The sequence below is a fragment of the Ammospiza nelsoni genome, chromosome 3, assembly GCF_027579445.1.
Source record: "Ammospiza nelsoni isolate bAmmNel1 chromosome 3, bAmmNel1.pri, whole genome shotgun sequence".
NCBI classification, from domain to species: Eukaryota; Metazoa; Chordata; class Aves; order Passeriformes; family Passerellidae; genus Ammospiza; species Ammospiza nelsoni.
The window spans coordinates 53,855,525-53,870,082 of NC_080635.1; the positions used below are offsets into that span (position 1 = coordinate 53,855,525).

General features: G+C 42.3%; 1 protein-coding gene across 1 annotated transcript in view; it reads right to left on the reverse strand.

The window, feature by feature from the left end:
- Positions 1–523: 523 nt before the first annotated feature.
- SYNJ2 (synaptojanin 2) overlaps positions 524–14,558 on the reverse strand; it is a 65,666-nt gene continuing 51,631 nt past the window's right edge. Inside the window, exons 19-27 of the mRNA XM_059467445.1 lie at positions 12,761–12,979; positions 11,451–11,529; positions 10,105–10,273; positions 9,558–9,692; positions 6,869–7,003; positions 5,745–5,857; positions 4,924–5,032; positions 3,465–3,649; positions 524–1,687 (exon numbers count right to left, since the gene is read on the reverse strand). Of these exons, the coding sequence (XP_059323428.1) occupies positions 908–1,687; positions 3,465–3,649; positions 4,924–5,032; positions 5,745–5,857; positions 6,869–7,003; positions 9,558–9,692; positions 10,105–10,273; positions 11,451–11,529; positions 12,761–12,979 (1,924 nt within the window). The 3' untranslated portion in view covers positions 524–907. The remainder of the gene's footprint in view (positions 1,688–3,464; positions 3,650–4,923; positions 5,033–5,744; positions 5,858–6,868; positions 7,004–9,557; positions 9,693–10,104; positions 10,274–11,450; positions 11,530–12,760; positions 12,980–14,558) is intronic.

Sequence of the window (14,558 nt, forward strand, 5' to 3'; positions counted from 1 at the left end):
GTTCTTGTTCCTTTATTAATGAAAGATCTTGATGCTTCTCTTAACAAGTTACCATGACAAGTTGCAATCTGGTTATTAGCTGCCTGCTTTGCACAAATGGCATCCATCGTGCACAGTTCTGCCCCACAGGCAAGGCAGAAAGAACCAGCTCGCTCCTCATCTGCATTGTGGAAACAGAAGACCCACATGGCATTTGCTTGTGAAGAGAGTGGGAACAGGGACACAACTCCTGAATTGCTGAATTGCCTTTAGCATAAGACATGCCCATGCCAACACCTGTGGCATCAGCTGGTCTCAACCATTCCCATATTTCCTCGGGATCTGCACAGACAATGCACAAGCAGCCTATAGCATCTCTTTACACTTCCTTTCAAAGTGTGCTATTGGTCATGGGCTTGGGAACAAAAACCAGGGTGAGTTTTGGAAACTTGCAGCAGAGCAATACCAGTGTTACTGCTCTTGTTATACTGGTGTACATTCCTCCTTGGGATGTTTGATCCAGAATAACTGGCAGACGAACTCCTTGAAGTAAGGATGCTTTATTTCAAACAACAGAAATTGATTAAAATATATATTCCAAAGGAAAATGTTGGGGTTTTTTTAAATGTCTTTTTTCCGTACATCATTACATGTTCTTGCATATGATTTGTACCTGAAATGAAATAAAACATCTTAAGATGGATTAATAAAAAGAAATAACTTAGAATAAGGAAGTTTTCAGATGAGCTGTAGGTAATGTTAGGTTGTATGTACTTCATATACTTCCCTCCAGGGGCCATATCTTTAAATGTGAAAATGAAATGTAGCATGGACAGATGATCTATTTCATTAAATATAAAAAAGATTTTTTTCTTAAAATTTTGCATCATAATTATGATTTCTTTTGGAACCCTAAGGGAGTAAAATTTTACAACTCTAAGTCAGTATTTGTTTTCTTTAAGGTATTTTTGTTTTGTTGTAAGACGAGCAGTTTGTTGAACCCGTCTGCCACTGCACTGCTGTCTTCATCATCACTAAATGTAACCCAGTGACTGAAATCTTTCACATTGGGGTGATTTAAATTTTCTGAAGTGTGTGCTGGAGAAGTAGCGGATGGTGCCTGTGTGGAAAGAGGGAAGGAAGAATGAATGTCCAGGTCCAGAAGATTGGTGTTCTCTGGCAAGGAGCCGGTATCCAGTTGTTGTGGATGCTGGCCTGCTGGTGCAGAAGGGCCCTGGAGCTTCCCCATCAGTTCTGCAGCACTGAGGGCCAAGGGCTGAGTTGTGCTGTTTGTGGGGCTGGCCAAGGCTGTGGGAGCCGAGCGAGCAGGGCCATGAGTCTGGGGGCAGGAGCCAGGGTTGTTGTTGTTGGAGTTATACAGTGACCCACTGAAAAGGGGGCTGTCACTGCCCTGGAGAACTTGGAGATGAAAAGCTGCAGGAGCCGACTTCTTCCTTCGTGGTGGCACCTTTGGGGCAAAGGGAGCGTTCTGGGGAGGCAGCACAATGGCCTCAGCTGTGCTTGCTGACAGGGGCTGCCTTTCACTGCTCCCCCTGCTCTCTTGAGGCTTCCCAGCTTGTGTTCTGGGTTTAGGGATTGGAGTGATCTTGGTTGGTCTAAGAATAGCTCCAGCATCTAGATGGGGCTCTAGCAAGCCAAAAGGAGACTGTGCTGTCTGTTGGTCGAATTGGTCTTCTGGACACATGGCCTGAGGAGGAAATAGAAGAAGAAATGTGAGAACAAAAAGGGACCTTAAACTCTGAGTCACTACTGGTGCAAGTCTAATTGACAGCATTACTAAGAACAGCTGACAGTCCTGGAAGGAAAAAAAAAGCACTACAAAGCACTACAAAGAGGAGGCTTGACAGCACAGTGCTCCACCGTACCTGCTGGGCTCTGGGCTCACGCATTGCACCTTGCACTCACCTTCAGAGAGCTAGTGAAGGACCAGGACCCTACAGCCTGTTTAGTCACAGCTCCTTCTGACCATGTCCCTTTGCAGGTTAGAATTTTTGCTCTGGGCCAAATTAACACAGTTCTGAGGAGTTACTTATTTGTTCCATCTCTCTGCTGACTAATATTACTTAAGCAAGATTGCATAGGGAGGCCCATGCCTTTAGGTGTAGCTTATTTGGATAGATAAGGTTGAAGGAGAATTCGCTTAAGCTAACCCAATAAATGCATTAAGGGCTGTGTCCTGTCTTATTGATGCTGGCAACTGAAGATAAAAATAAGGTCTCAAAGTCCAGTCTAGCATACATCCACCATTTAAAAGTATATAAATAACAAGCCCAGCTCAGCCTAGGAGGGCAAAGACTGCTTCAGATTTCTCACACTCTGTGTGACCGAATGAAAGCATTTAAATTCTTTATTAATCTTGCACAGTATTAAAAGATAATGTACAGGCTTTTTAATGCAGGCAAAATATTTAGTCAGTATCTCATGCTGGACATATCCCTTGCCACTTCTTCCTATGTGCTGTTAAGTTGCCTTAACATTTGACTGTGGTAGAGGGGGATTGGGTAGAGGTTTTCAAGTACACACCTCCCATCTGACCTCCCTCAGATGGAGGAAGGAGTGGAATTCCAGGGCAGTCAACCTGAAATAGATCTATTCCTGCAGAAGCTCCCACATAACTAACACCAAAATAGCAATCCCTCTCAGCACCTTTCAAGAGTGACTTGGGAATGGTGACAACCTAAACAAAACACACTGACGATCCTCGGCATAGACTGTGCTGTCTGGGTTGGGTTTTTTGGTGAATCTGCTAAGTAAAGAGAGCACAAAGTCCATTATAGAGAAGGGGTGAATGCCTTTACCAAAGCAAGGTAAGGCAGGAACCCTAACAATTTAGAAGAGAGCTTCTTTAACAGAGATTCTGTCAAAGGAAGAATATAAATGCTGTATTTGTCTTTCTTCTTGTGCTCAAACTGCTTTACAAATTAGATAATCATTTTAGCAGCTCTAGAGGTGAACTACTGTCTCCATTGTAGAGACCTGGCACACATTAAAACCTAAACACCTACAGCTTTGTATTTTTGAGAACATGAACTTTTGAGTAGACTCCAGAATTCAAACTGAAAGGCTGACTCCCATTACAAGGTGTGTAAGAAAAGCAAGAAAGGACACAGAACACAGAACCGATGAAGAAGCTGCCTCAAATCCTTACAGAGCAGACCACTCATGGTCAAAATTAGAGACTCTGATAAAGAACAAATGAGTCTTAAATCCTGACAAGGTTTAGACAAACCAGAAGAACAACAAGAGAATGGACTGACAAATAGAAAAGCTGCATATGGCTTTCTTTCCAATCTTTCTTGCATTTTTATGCCTTTGTCACTATAATACACAATATTATCCCAGCACCTGCTGACTTGACAGGATTTCCTGTAAAAAACAACCAGTCATTCACACTGGTCCCAACCTCCATCATTCATTCACACTGTGTAATGCAGGCTGGGTGCATTTTGCTGCCACTCTCTTACATTTTCCCCCTTGGCTCCTGTCCTTTGCAGGGGCACTGGCTTCTTTGGAGTTGGAACTTTGGGTGGTGGACGATGAGGCACAGGCACCGTTCCTGAAGCTGACTTTGTGATGCTGGGAAGAGCCTCAGGTTTGTAGGAAGTTTGGTTTCTGGCTGGAACAGGCTTTACTGCATCTTCCTGTACTCCTGAAAAGCAAAAGCAAATATGGCATCTCAGCCTGATCAGAACATAGATTCAAGATAATTTCTTTCACAACTATGTCTCCCAAAACGTTCATGCCTATAGGGCCAGCTCAGGTTTTGGAACTAAGCACAGAGCTTTGCAATCCTGTAACATCTGTAAGAGGCTGTTAGGGGAAAACTTCCCTGTCTGAAATAATTTCATGCCAAACCAGCAGTGCTGTGCCACCATTTGGCCAGGTGGATAAAACACTGGCTGGGGGCTCAGGAGTACTGGGCTCAAGCTCTGAGCATCCTTTTGCCATTATCTGGAAAACCAAGTTAATGATACCAAGTGCATCTTGTAGAGTGTTTTAGAAAGAACTGTAAATGCCAACTGGTGGTACTGTACAAGGGACTGGAAGTGATGCTGACCAGAGTAGTTTTCTTACCCACACCAAATGAATCTGAATTTCAAAATCAATGGAGAATAAATCTGATTTCAAAATGAAATTAACAGCCCTGAGGAACAAACATCAAGATGCCTTTTTGATATTTCTGAATAAATGGGATTATTGTAGATTGTATTCATTCTAGAATGAATGTATCAATGAAGAGGGGTGGTTTTCTCCTAAACTGAGAGCCTTGCAAACTCAGGTAGCCATTTTCATTCATACAGCATCAGCAGAAAGACTGCATGCAACCCTGGGGGGTACATTCACAGTACCTAAGGTAGTTTTGTGCCTTAACTTGCCCTTGCAAGAAGCTCCCCTCCAGGGACTACACAGAGAGCCTAAACACAGAGTAGCCTTTTAGCTTAGCTATTCAAGCTGAAGTAGTGCAAGCTTTTATCTAGGTTACAGCTGTACTTGCTGTCCAAATGTGAAGAGAATCCAGGTTATTCCTCCTAGAGCTGCATTTGCTCTGTAGTTCTGCTTGGAATAGTGAGCATTCAGTAAATAGAGCAGCAAATATCCTTTATGCAACTCTGAGCTAACACAGGCACTATCAGTTTAGTAAAACTCCATCTTTATATTTTAATTTTTCTGACTAAATCTGGGCATAAATAACCCAAGGTTCTACTAGTAGCAGTTTCTACAACAAAAAATAAAATTTTAATAATTTTGAAAAAAGGTTAATATTATTAGAACTGACAGAGGATACCACATACAATTTTGCAAGAATGTATTCAGGTGAAATTCTGAATAGGAATATGTGCATCTGGGCTATGGTGAGATGAATACACCTACATTTTTCTTTATTTAAAGATTTTTAAAAGTCAGTTAGAAAGCTGTGCTTACCTCCTTTGGCCTCCATAAGACATCTAATAGCTTCTTCTGCTTCCTCAGCTGTGGTGGTTTTGATCTGCTTGACGTTGTAAGGTTTGCTTATTCCAGTCCGGACTTTGGGCTTTAAAAAAAAAAAAGGAGAAAATCATCTTGAGAAAACTGATTTTTCTTGTACACCTCTAATTTTACAGCTAAGCTCATGCACCTGTGAAATTCTGTTCTTGCAAATGGCTATTCAGTGATCTATAAATACTAAAGAAATGGGAATCTTTTAGCGAATGGTACATCTTTGTTGGCAGCTGACAGAAGGGCAGTGCCTGAGTGCCACAGCTGGTTCCTCAGCCATCCCTTGTTCAAGGCATTAGGATCCTCATCCAGCAAGGCAGGAGTGAGGAGGCATTTCCACATTCTGGTCCTGGTCTCCTCAGGGGACTAACAGCCTTGCTGGCAGTGGTCAAGACTTTTCCTGCATTCTGGGCACTAGCATGGCTCACCAAAACAGAGGTGAGAAAACAATTAAACCATACGATGATAGTGTTAAAAATTCAAGTTAGCATCTGTCAGAAAGCAGCAACAATGCCCTGGTCTTACACCACTCATTCTCTCTCTCCCTCTTAGGCCTTCCTAACTCCTGTTCATTTATTAATGTTTTTGTGCTGCCTAACAGGGCCTACAGTTTAGTATTACAGTACAAGAAGTTATCTTGGCATTTTCAGCTCAGGCATGTGGTGGACTTCCTTCCTGGTGTGACAGGAGCATCTTGCAGGGATTCTCAGTGTGGATGGGAGGGAACAGGCCAGTGCCAAGGGGCCATGCTGGGCAGCAGGACTCACTGGCTGCTGAGGGGCTCCGGGAAGCAGCTTTGCTGTTGCCAGGATGGAGCAGGTGGAATGGCTTCCTGGAGAGAGGGAACCATCTGAGGGGGACTTTTTGCCTGATGTTCCAGCTGGAAGAGGAATAAAAAATGGCTTTTTACATTCAAGAGCCAGTACAAAATTTTATCTGCAATGGAGCAAAACCAATGTGCATTCCATCACCCTCTCAAAATCTTGAACTGTTTCAGGAAGCAGTTTTGTAGTTAGTCTTTCTTTCATTTAATTAATTATATAACCTCAGCTGAGCATTACCATTGCATTCTAGGCACAGAAATACACATAGCAATGTTGACACTTCTATGCAACAGACTCAAAAATGAATGGGAATAATCCTAAAGAACTCATCTTCTATCAGGTGAGCATCACAGAACTTCTAATTTGAGTCTGGAAAATGTACACAAGAGAGAGAATTTTGGGCTGCAAGAAAAACATGATGTATAGCTTGTCTAATACAGGAGGCAAAGGTGATTATGCTCATCTAGCAATCAGCTTTCATCCAGAAGTAGCCATAAAAACAGGAGCAGCACAGCTCTGGATGGCATCTCAGGGGGGCAGAGCTAAGGTACAAAGCATCACTTCCCCTTGTGCCTCACTGAAAATCATAATCCACTTTGTATTTCTTTCATAAACATAAGAATTGCTTGGGAAGAAGAAAAGGACAAAAACTGTCCAAAATAAGTATTTTGTCAAAGGTTTTTAAAATTCTGATTACAATTAATTCAGAATCAAAAAAACTGCAAGAAAACACTCAGTGACTGCAGAAGTCAGCAGGCATAAATACCAATTATCTTTATTGCCACAAACTGGCTGCTCAACTTACTAACCTGAGCTAGTATGAAACATATTGGCTATTCTATCCTTACTAAAGACATTTCTTTTGTGGAGCGTCTGTCCTCCTGAAGACTAACTTCTCCCATTACTAATAGCAGTAATACTCAGGCTGAAACAGGCTGGGAAGCAAGTCCAAGTCCCTTGACAACCTGACATTTCAGAACAAGGTATGACCTTCTTTGTCACCCAGACAGGGCAGGCTAAAGCTGTTCAGCTGGGGCCAGCACCACATTAGAGAGAGTTCAACTCACCGGGAGGGGGAGGCCTCTGTGGTGGCTGCAGTGGCCGAGGCCGGGTAGGGATGGACAGAGACCTGCTGGGAATGCGGCGGCTGCGCTCCCCGCTGGCCTCCAGCTCCCGCTTCAAATCAGCGAGGTCTGCATCATCTAGGGACATTTAGCAAGTGTCTGTGTTAGATACACTCTGGGTGAGGCACACCAGCTCTGAGAGATCAGGAGAGAGGTGACCACGAGTGGCAAGCCTCAGCCAGGTCTCGCAGCAACACGACAGCTCCATTCACATTTTTTGCTCTCCCCCAGTGTCTGCCTGCTCCCACTGCAGGAAACATCTCCCCCTTTGTCAAATGCTTCTCTCTCTCTCTCCTTTTCCACCATTTATTAGCTGTTTGCACCAACACAAAGAATGCCTGCATCCCATTCCAGGGTTATTGGGCACCTTGTTAGATTCTGAGTGGCAACCTGCTCCCATTCAAACTCTTCATGGCTAGTCATGGTGAATTCCTTGCTTTCCATCCCAAACACAGGAATTCCATTTGAGGATCAGGCACCTCTTCTTGCACAGGAGAACTGTTTTTATATCAGAGAAAAATCTGTCTGAACAGTTCAATAATGACATCTCTGCTTTCCAGCAACATCTCCTAAAAGGTACAGCTGCCTCAATCTGATGGCTCTTGGCCGCACCTTACATCACTAATTACTCAGTCTTTCATCCCACCTAAGCCTTTCTGACAGCTGGAGAGGGGTGAAGTATGGATTGCTTTATTCTTCTCCATCTGCTATAGTGTGGACTTTGATTTCAGCCCTCTCACCCTGCCATGGCTGCCCAGCTATGCAGCTCTTGTTCTTTAGAGCTCCAAGATCCACTGGGTTTAGTTTTGTCCCTGTGTTTTGGAGAGATGGGGAAGGAATTATGCAGCAGCAGTCTCTTACACTTCAGGCATTTGTAAACAAACCCTTGTTTTTCGGAGAACTGTGCTCTGCAGGGGATCACGAGCTGCCTCACAGCTTCCTGCTCCCACTCAGCAGCAGATGGCAGCCACAGAGACAGAGCCTGTGGTCTGCCCAGCCCGCCCTCCCGTGCTCTCTGCATTTTCAGTACTTCTAAGCGGCAGATTTGGGCTCATCAGCAGGATCCGAGGAGTCATGCAGTCACCTGGAGGCACGGTTTGAAGTTCTGGCAGTAAAACTGAACACAAAAAAAGCCAGCCATTACCACTCAATTCCATCCCTGAAAGGCTGCTGGCAGGGACATCAGTTTCGTGAAGCTGTGCCCTTCCCTGACCTCAGAAACACACACACACTATTGTGCCTGTCACTGTTTTCTATCCGTGCCTACCACCAGCTACAGAGTCATCATACCTTCAATTAGAAGGTATTCAGGCAGAATTGGGAGCTTATGGAGGAATCTGAAATTGCAGACACTTCAAGATTAATTGAATAGATCATATTTTGAGTTATGTGAGACCATGACCCCTCCCTGACCTCCTTCAAACTATACTCCATTACCTCTATTTACTTTGTGATATTTTTTGTGGAGAAGAGTTAGTGTGAGTGACAAGATCCACTGCAATTCTCTGTGGCTTAATGAATCATCACACAATAAGCCAGAGGTGATTTGAGGGCAAGGCACCCTATAATACAAAGTGATTGACTTCACAGTATTTAATAATGACTGATCACTCCTTTACTCAGGCATAGGCTTGTGGGTCTGGCCACACTGAACCCAGCCTATGACTCAAGGTGGGCAAGAAAGCCATAAATCACTCTGTTTGGAAAATCTGTCTGTGTAAGTGTATGAATTTCATTTAATCTTTTTGAACTCTACTTCTGACTCAACCTTTGAGGGTATTAAAAGTTTTCACTTTTATGTCAGAAGACAAAGCACTTCTGAGAGAGTGCAGAATGACAGCTACTGAATCACTGCTGTCACAATCAGGTGTTTAATACATATCCCAGCCTGTCAATGCTCGGCCACTCAAGCACGTCCTGATCACATCCCATTGTAAGACTGGCTTGGCTCGTTCCTGCCTCAGTTTTTATCAGTCTTCTCTCCACAGCTTTATCTTCTTTTTACCAAGTCACTTCACAAAAACGTGCAAACAAGCCAGGTAACTGAGGAAAAAGGTTACACATTCATGAAGTACCTAAAGAATTATTATATGTATATATATTCTATGAACCTCGACTCCATCAGGAATAAATCAAATGGGAACAGAGGAGAAATTTCAGGCCTCTGAAATAATTTGAACACAGCAACCTCCCAGCTTACAGCTAACTCTTCTGCCACTGCTACTGTTCAAAGGACAGAGTTGATCCCATCACTGAATCAGCAGGATTCTTCTGGTTTGATTTTGCTTTGGCCCTCACCAATATAAAATAGCATGCAATTTTTTTGTTGTATGTTCTGGTGCCAAACAACATCAAATGGATAAAAAGATTTAATTTCCTCTGTCTAGAAAAGCATTTTTCAGCTTTCCTGCCTTGCCCTATCCTAGAGAGGAGAATGATCATGAATTTTATCATTCGTATTGCTGTTATGCCTGAGGACCTCAACTACAGTCACTAACTCAAGGGGAGTTGAGCATGAATAGGTATTGCAGGAGAACCTAGAATGAAAATATAAATGAACAGGGAAATACATACAACAGGAGAACAAACAACAATCCTTCAGGTCTTACCTTAAGGAAGGTGGATACTTTACCTTTATACAGTCGGGGGGTTTGTCCAGATTTGTTTGAAAGAGCTGTGGATGCACAGTGTGTATCTTCTGCTGTGTCTGCTGCCAGGTGTTGACACAGAGCATCCTCTAAATAATCATCGTCATCCTCTATATCACCTGGATTAAAATATTAGATAACAAAGAATTAATGAGAAAAGGCATTCTTTGTCTCTCTACACTCTCAATTAATTAATCTATACTATCAGTTAATTTAATAATTTAATATATAGGTCGGGCAAGATTCTTGTGTAACCACGCCATGTGTTTCATTGCAGTGTCTCTCTACAGGCAGCTGTATCATATATTGAATTTGCTAACATATAACACTGAATTGACAGGATAATCTAAGTAACAGTTCTGTGCCCAGGCACAGCCAGGTCATGGCTTTAATTACAGTTGTCTTTTTAAGAAGTGTGGCTTGATTACAAATTAAGGTACCATTAACACTCATACTGTCCTGCACTGACTCTGTGCAACTAAAGTCAACAGAGCAATTTCTCACTACTTAGCTTAGAAGCATGTTGCTTACCTTCTGACTCATAGTCCAAACTTGAGAAGTCAAAATTTTCTTCCAGAAGGTGGGAGTTTGCCGTGGGGGACATGGGGACAACGCTGTCCCGTTTTCGAGCAATTTCCTCCTGCAGGCCCTTTAGCCAGTCCTTAGTCTTGGGCTGGATCTTCACTGTTCTGCCTCTAACCTAAGCACAGAAAGAACTGTTTCCCTTTGCCAAGAACCTTCAAAAAACAAGAATGCTTGAACAGAATAATCAAGTTCTGTCAGCCTGTTCAGAATCTTCCTACCCCCACAACCAAGTTTTCAGACTGTAAAAATATTCCTGAAAGAAAATGAGCTTCACAGCTCAAAAGCACTACTGCTGCTTTTGGGAAACACTGGAGGAATAGGTGATACATCAAATATTGTCAAAATGACACTGGAATAGCAGTATTGGCATGAGAGGGTGCTGGTTTTGAGTCAGCAGCTTTGAAACACACATGAGTTTTGTATCTACTGCTACCTGTAAGGAGACTGACCAGAAAAATCTCATATGTGATGTATGTGGAAGGTGTATTTTCAAACACATTAGGACTTCAGCTGCTTATGTGTGTTGCTCTATGACATTTAGGATGAAATGCAGACAAGCCAGCAGCTTTGACAGGAAAATCAGTTTAAAAGTTCCCAACTCAGATTCCCAGCACCTTCACATACTGTGTGCACACAACTGTGTTTCAGTCTGTGCTTGAAATTACATCAATAGCAGGAGTCAAATTAGAAGATAAAACTGCAAATATGAAAGAAGAATGAGAGTTAAAGTCCATTACTTCAGTATTAAGTTTACAGGGCAGTCACAAACAGTTTTTTCAACAGGGGGTCGATGATTTGTAGAGTATGTGTGTGGGAAGGAAAAGCAGGGGATGTAAAGGTAAACTCCTACTGCTAATGCTGGATTTGCCATGGAAGCCAATGAATCATGTTGTTACAGCTTAGCAGAAGGAGCCTATTTGATACTGAAGAAACAAAAAATCTCCAAACCACAATCATGAGGATTCTTTGGCAACAGTATGAAGTCACACAGAATGTCAGGAGAACTGCTTCAAGCAGCCACAACCATGAACAAGTCTGTGTTCTGCACAGGTGTCAGAGGCCAAATCCTAAGCACTGCTTGGAATCCATGAAAAGTCACCTCATGCCATCCTGATACTAAAGTACTGCATTAATTGCCTCAGCAGATGTGAAAGTAAAGGACTTCATGAGCACTAACTCTTTGAAATAATGCTACTTGATTTAGGTAGAAACTCAAGTACTTCACTCTAAGCAACCACTTTTGAGAAATTTGTTATGAAATTATTATTATTATAGGTTTGAGAAAGGCTTACTTTGGCACCATCTATATCCATAACATGAAGAGCTGACTTGCTGTCTGCAAATGTCACCAGCATTTGACCTCCACAGATCCTAATGAAAAAAGGCAGAGGAGAAAAAACATTTTATTTCACCATTGAATAAAATCCTTTGAAGGCTAGCATGATAGAAATCTACCATATAGATCTATATACAGGATACATATGCAATGCTATGCAGTTGGTCTTAGTCGTATTTTCATTCACAGGTCTATTTTTTGAGGAGGAACAGGTGGTCTATGAATCCCAGCTGGGCTCCTTTTCTCTCCAATCCTCCCTGTGTGACCCCAGCACCCTGCCCTTTTCAGAATCACCCCTGGAACAGCAGGACAAACATCTCAGTAGCTGTTGGCAGGATACCCAGTCCAATAGTTACACTCCCTCTGGACTAACTTCTGTGGTTTTGTATATCCTACACCTCAGATGACATGTGATGTTCCCAGAGTAGTATTCCAACAAGATCTAAAGCAATTAAAAACAAAATAAACCAAGAACAATCCACCAAAACATGTCTTTTCTTGCTCCTTTCATTTACAAGCAAGGTGGTGCTGTTTTTCCTGAACAGCTGCTTTGGAACCCTCAGTTTATATCAGTACTTCATGAAACTACACAATAACAGGTCATCAGCTTTCTCCACTAACAAATGAATCAAATAAACATGAACAAGTTTTTGGCAGCGTTTCCCAGAGGTCACTGTTAGGTCTTTTGCCTGTATTTCTCAAAACAGAAGTCTCACAGCTGTGCTGGAGCCCTGTAGAGAATCAATCAGAATGAAATAAAGCTGCTCTGCCAGAAGGTATCACACTCTCCCTCTCAAACCCAGTGGGTGATAGCTCTGTGAGAAGCTGTACTGTTAACAAACAAGCAAAATGACCCCCAACAGGAAGGAGAGCCAGCCAGGAATTCCTGCCAAGTGTGAAAGAGTGGTGGAAGAGAGCAGACCCCCCCAGAGGAGGTGAAGCAGGGCCCAAGGATCCACCAGAAGCAGCAATGCTTGGAAATGAGGCCTGAATCTAAAGATGATGATTTACATCAAAGTCTCTGCTTTTATGGCATTGTACTGAATAAAATTCTCTTCCAGTCAGACAAGAGACCTGCTGGATTACTTCTTTAAAAGGTTGTTGACAGGTGTAAGATATTCAAAACACTTGCATTCAATTTCTAATGAAGAACTGAAAGTGCAGTAAAGGAATTCAACATACCTAATTTTCCAATACAAAGTTAACTCTGTCAGGACAGTCTGTGGTTTTTAATAGATGCCATGCCATTTCACATGACACACTCACCTGACCAGAACAACAGTGCCATAATCCTCAAACATCTGCATAAGCTCTGTACGCAGGTCTTCAGGAAATTCATTTTTCTCTTCGGGTGTTGGTGACAGCAGATTTACCACTACTGTGGCATCCAGTGGTCCCTGGAAAGATGACACTTCTCGGAAAACACTGTCACGGGCAGCTTCATTAACCTCCTGAACTTCCACTTCTACAATAGCTAACACTGGCCTACACAAAACAAAGGAAAAATACTTATTTAAAAATAAGAACTGCTTATATAAAATTAAAATCTATATAAAGAAGGAGAACAGGTAAGATTCATTTTTTCTGCAGTGGTTAACATCATGTCTTGAGCACTATTAACTATATTTCCCAGTCCTGCATTAGCTGAATGTAACTGAAGACACACCATAAGTGACTTGAAATAACAATTGTATGAAGCACTTATGGCAAACCTACAGACCAAAATTTCAGGATACTTCACTCATTATCAAACAGCTGTGGCCCCAAACATCTAAATATATTATGTTATTATATATTATTAATATATACAGAAATATATGATTTTCTGTTAGACAAGGCCACATATCTTCTTATAAAAACTAAGGACAAGGTATTCTAGATGTATAATATTGTCATGTACAAATATGTGCCACTTCATTACACTAAAGCAGCCAACACTGCAAACTTGCTTCTTGAGCCATTTCTTACAAATTACTTCTCTGTGTGTTAGATTTGAATAAAATTGAGAGAGCTGGCTGAAAGAGTAGAACTCATCTCATCTCAGTGGGTGCAATCCACACTCTCAGATTTTCACCTGCATATACACACAGATCAGTGACTAGGACAGCTGCTCTTACAACTGCGTCAAAATTGCTGCCTTCTACTTGCAATAGTCCTGGCTCTTGAATACACATTACCAGAACACATGAAAGCAACAACAGCAGGGCTAGAAAGGGATAACAGAGGGGGAAAATGTATAGGAAGCATTAACTATTTCCATAAGCATTGTGAATCATAATGCATTTCCATATGTCACAAAGATACAGCTATGCCCTTTTTCTAGCACAAACCTTGGGAAAGTAAAGCTGCTGACTGTAATTAAAAAGCAGCTTTTGGAGTCAAGTTTGCTGAAATAGAAAAGCATGTATAACAGGCATGTTTCACAGATCCCATCCTCAGGGTCCTACATAATAAGAGCAGCAGCTCCGCTGCGCTTTGCAGAACATAGCAATGTCAGAGCCTTGACACAGAGAAATTGATTGCAAGAGGCATGTTCCTTCACTGCTAGAGGAACACAGAACAGTCCTGGCATGCAAGAGCACCACCAGAAGCACCCAGACAGCTACTGGGGGTCACTGAGCATTGCTAGGAGGAGCAATATTGAAGCATTTCCACAAAGCGTGCAAGGGGTGAGGGAAATATTCTGAATATAAGGGACCTTTTAAAGTGTATTTATCTCAGAATTTTTTTCTCAGAAGTGGAGAACAATGTTATCAAAAATAGGTCATTCACATCCCTAAAGAAAAGTCAATTATATAGATCAACCAGAAACACTGGCCTTTGATTTTTCTACCTTTTCCCATTTTAAAGGAGGCACAGAAGCCCCACACTTGAGTACTTGAGTGAAGAGGCCAAACTTGTCCCTGTGTGGCCTGGCTTACACCTCTTCAGGCCACACAGTCCCAACCTCCTCCTCTCCTGCAACAAGCTGAGTGGAAATCCATCAGAGCAGCTTCCTTAGGTAACAGAGCTTTTCAAACCAAATAACAGAAAGCTCTGTTTTCTATACCTCTTGCTGCAACTT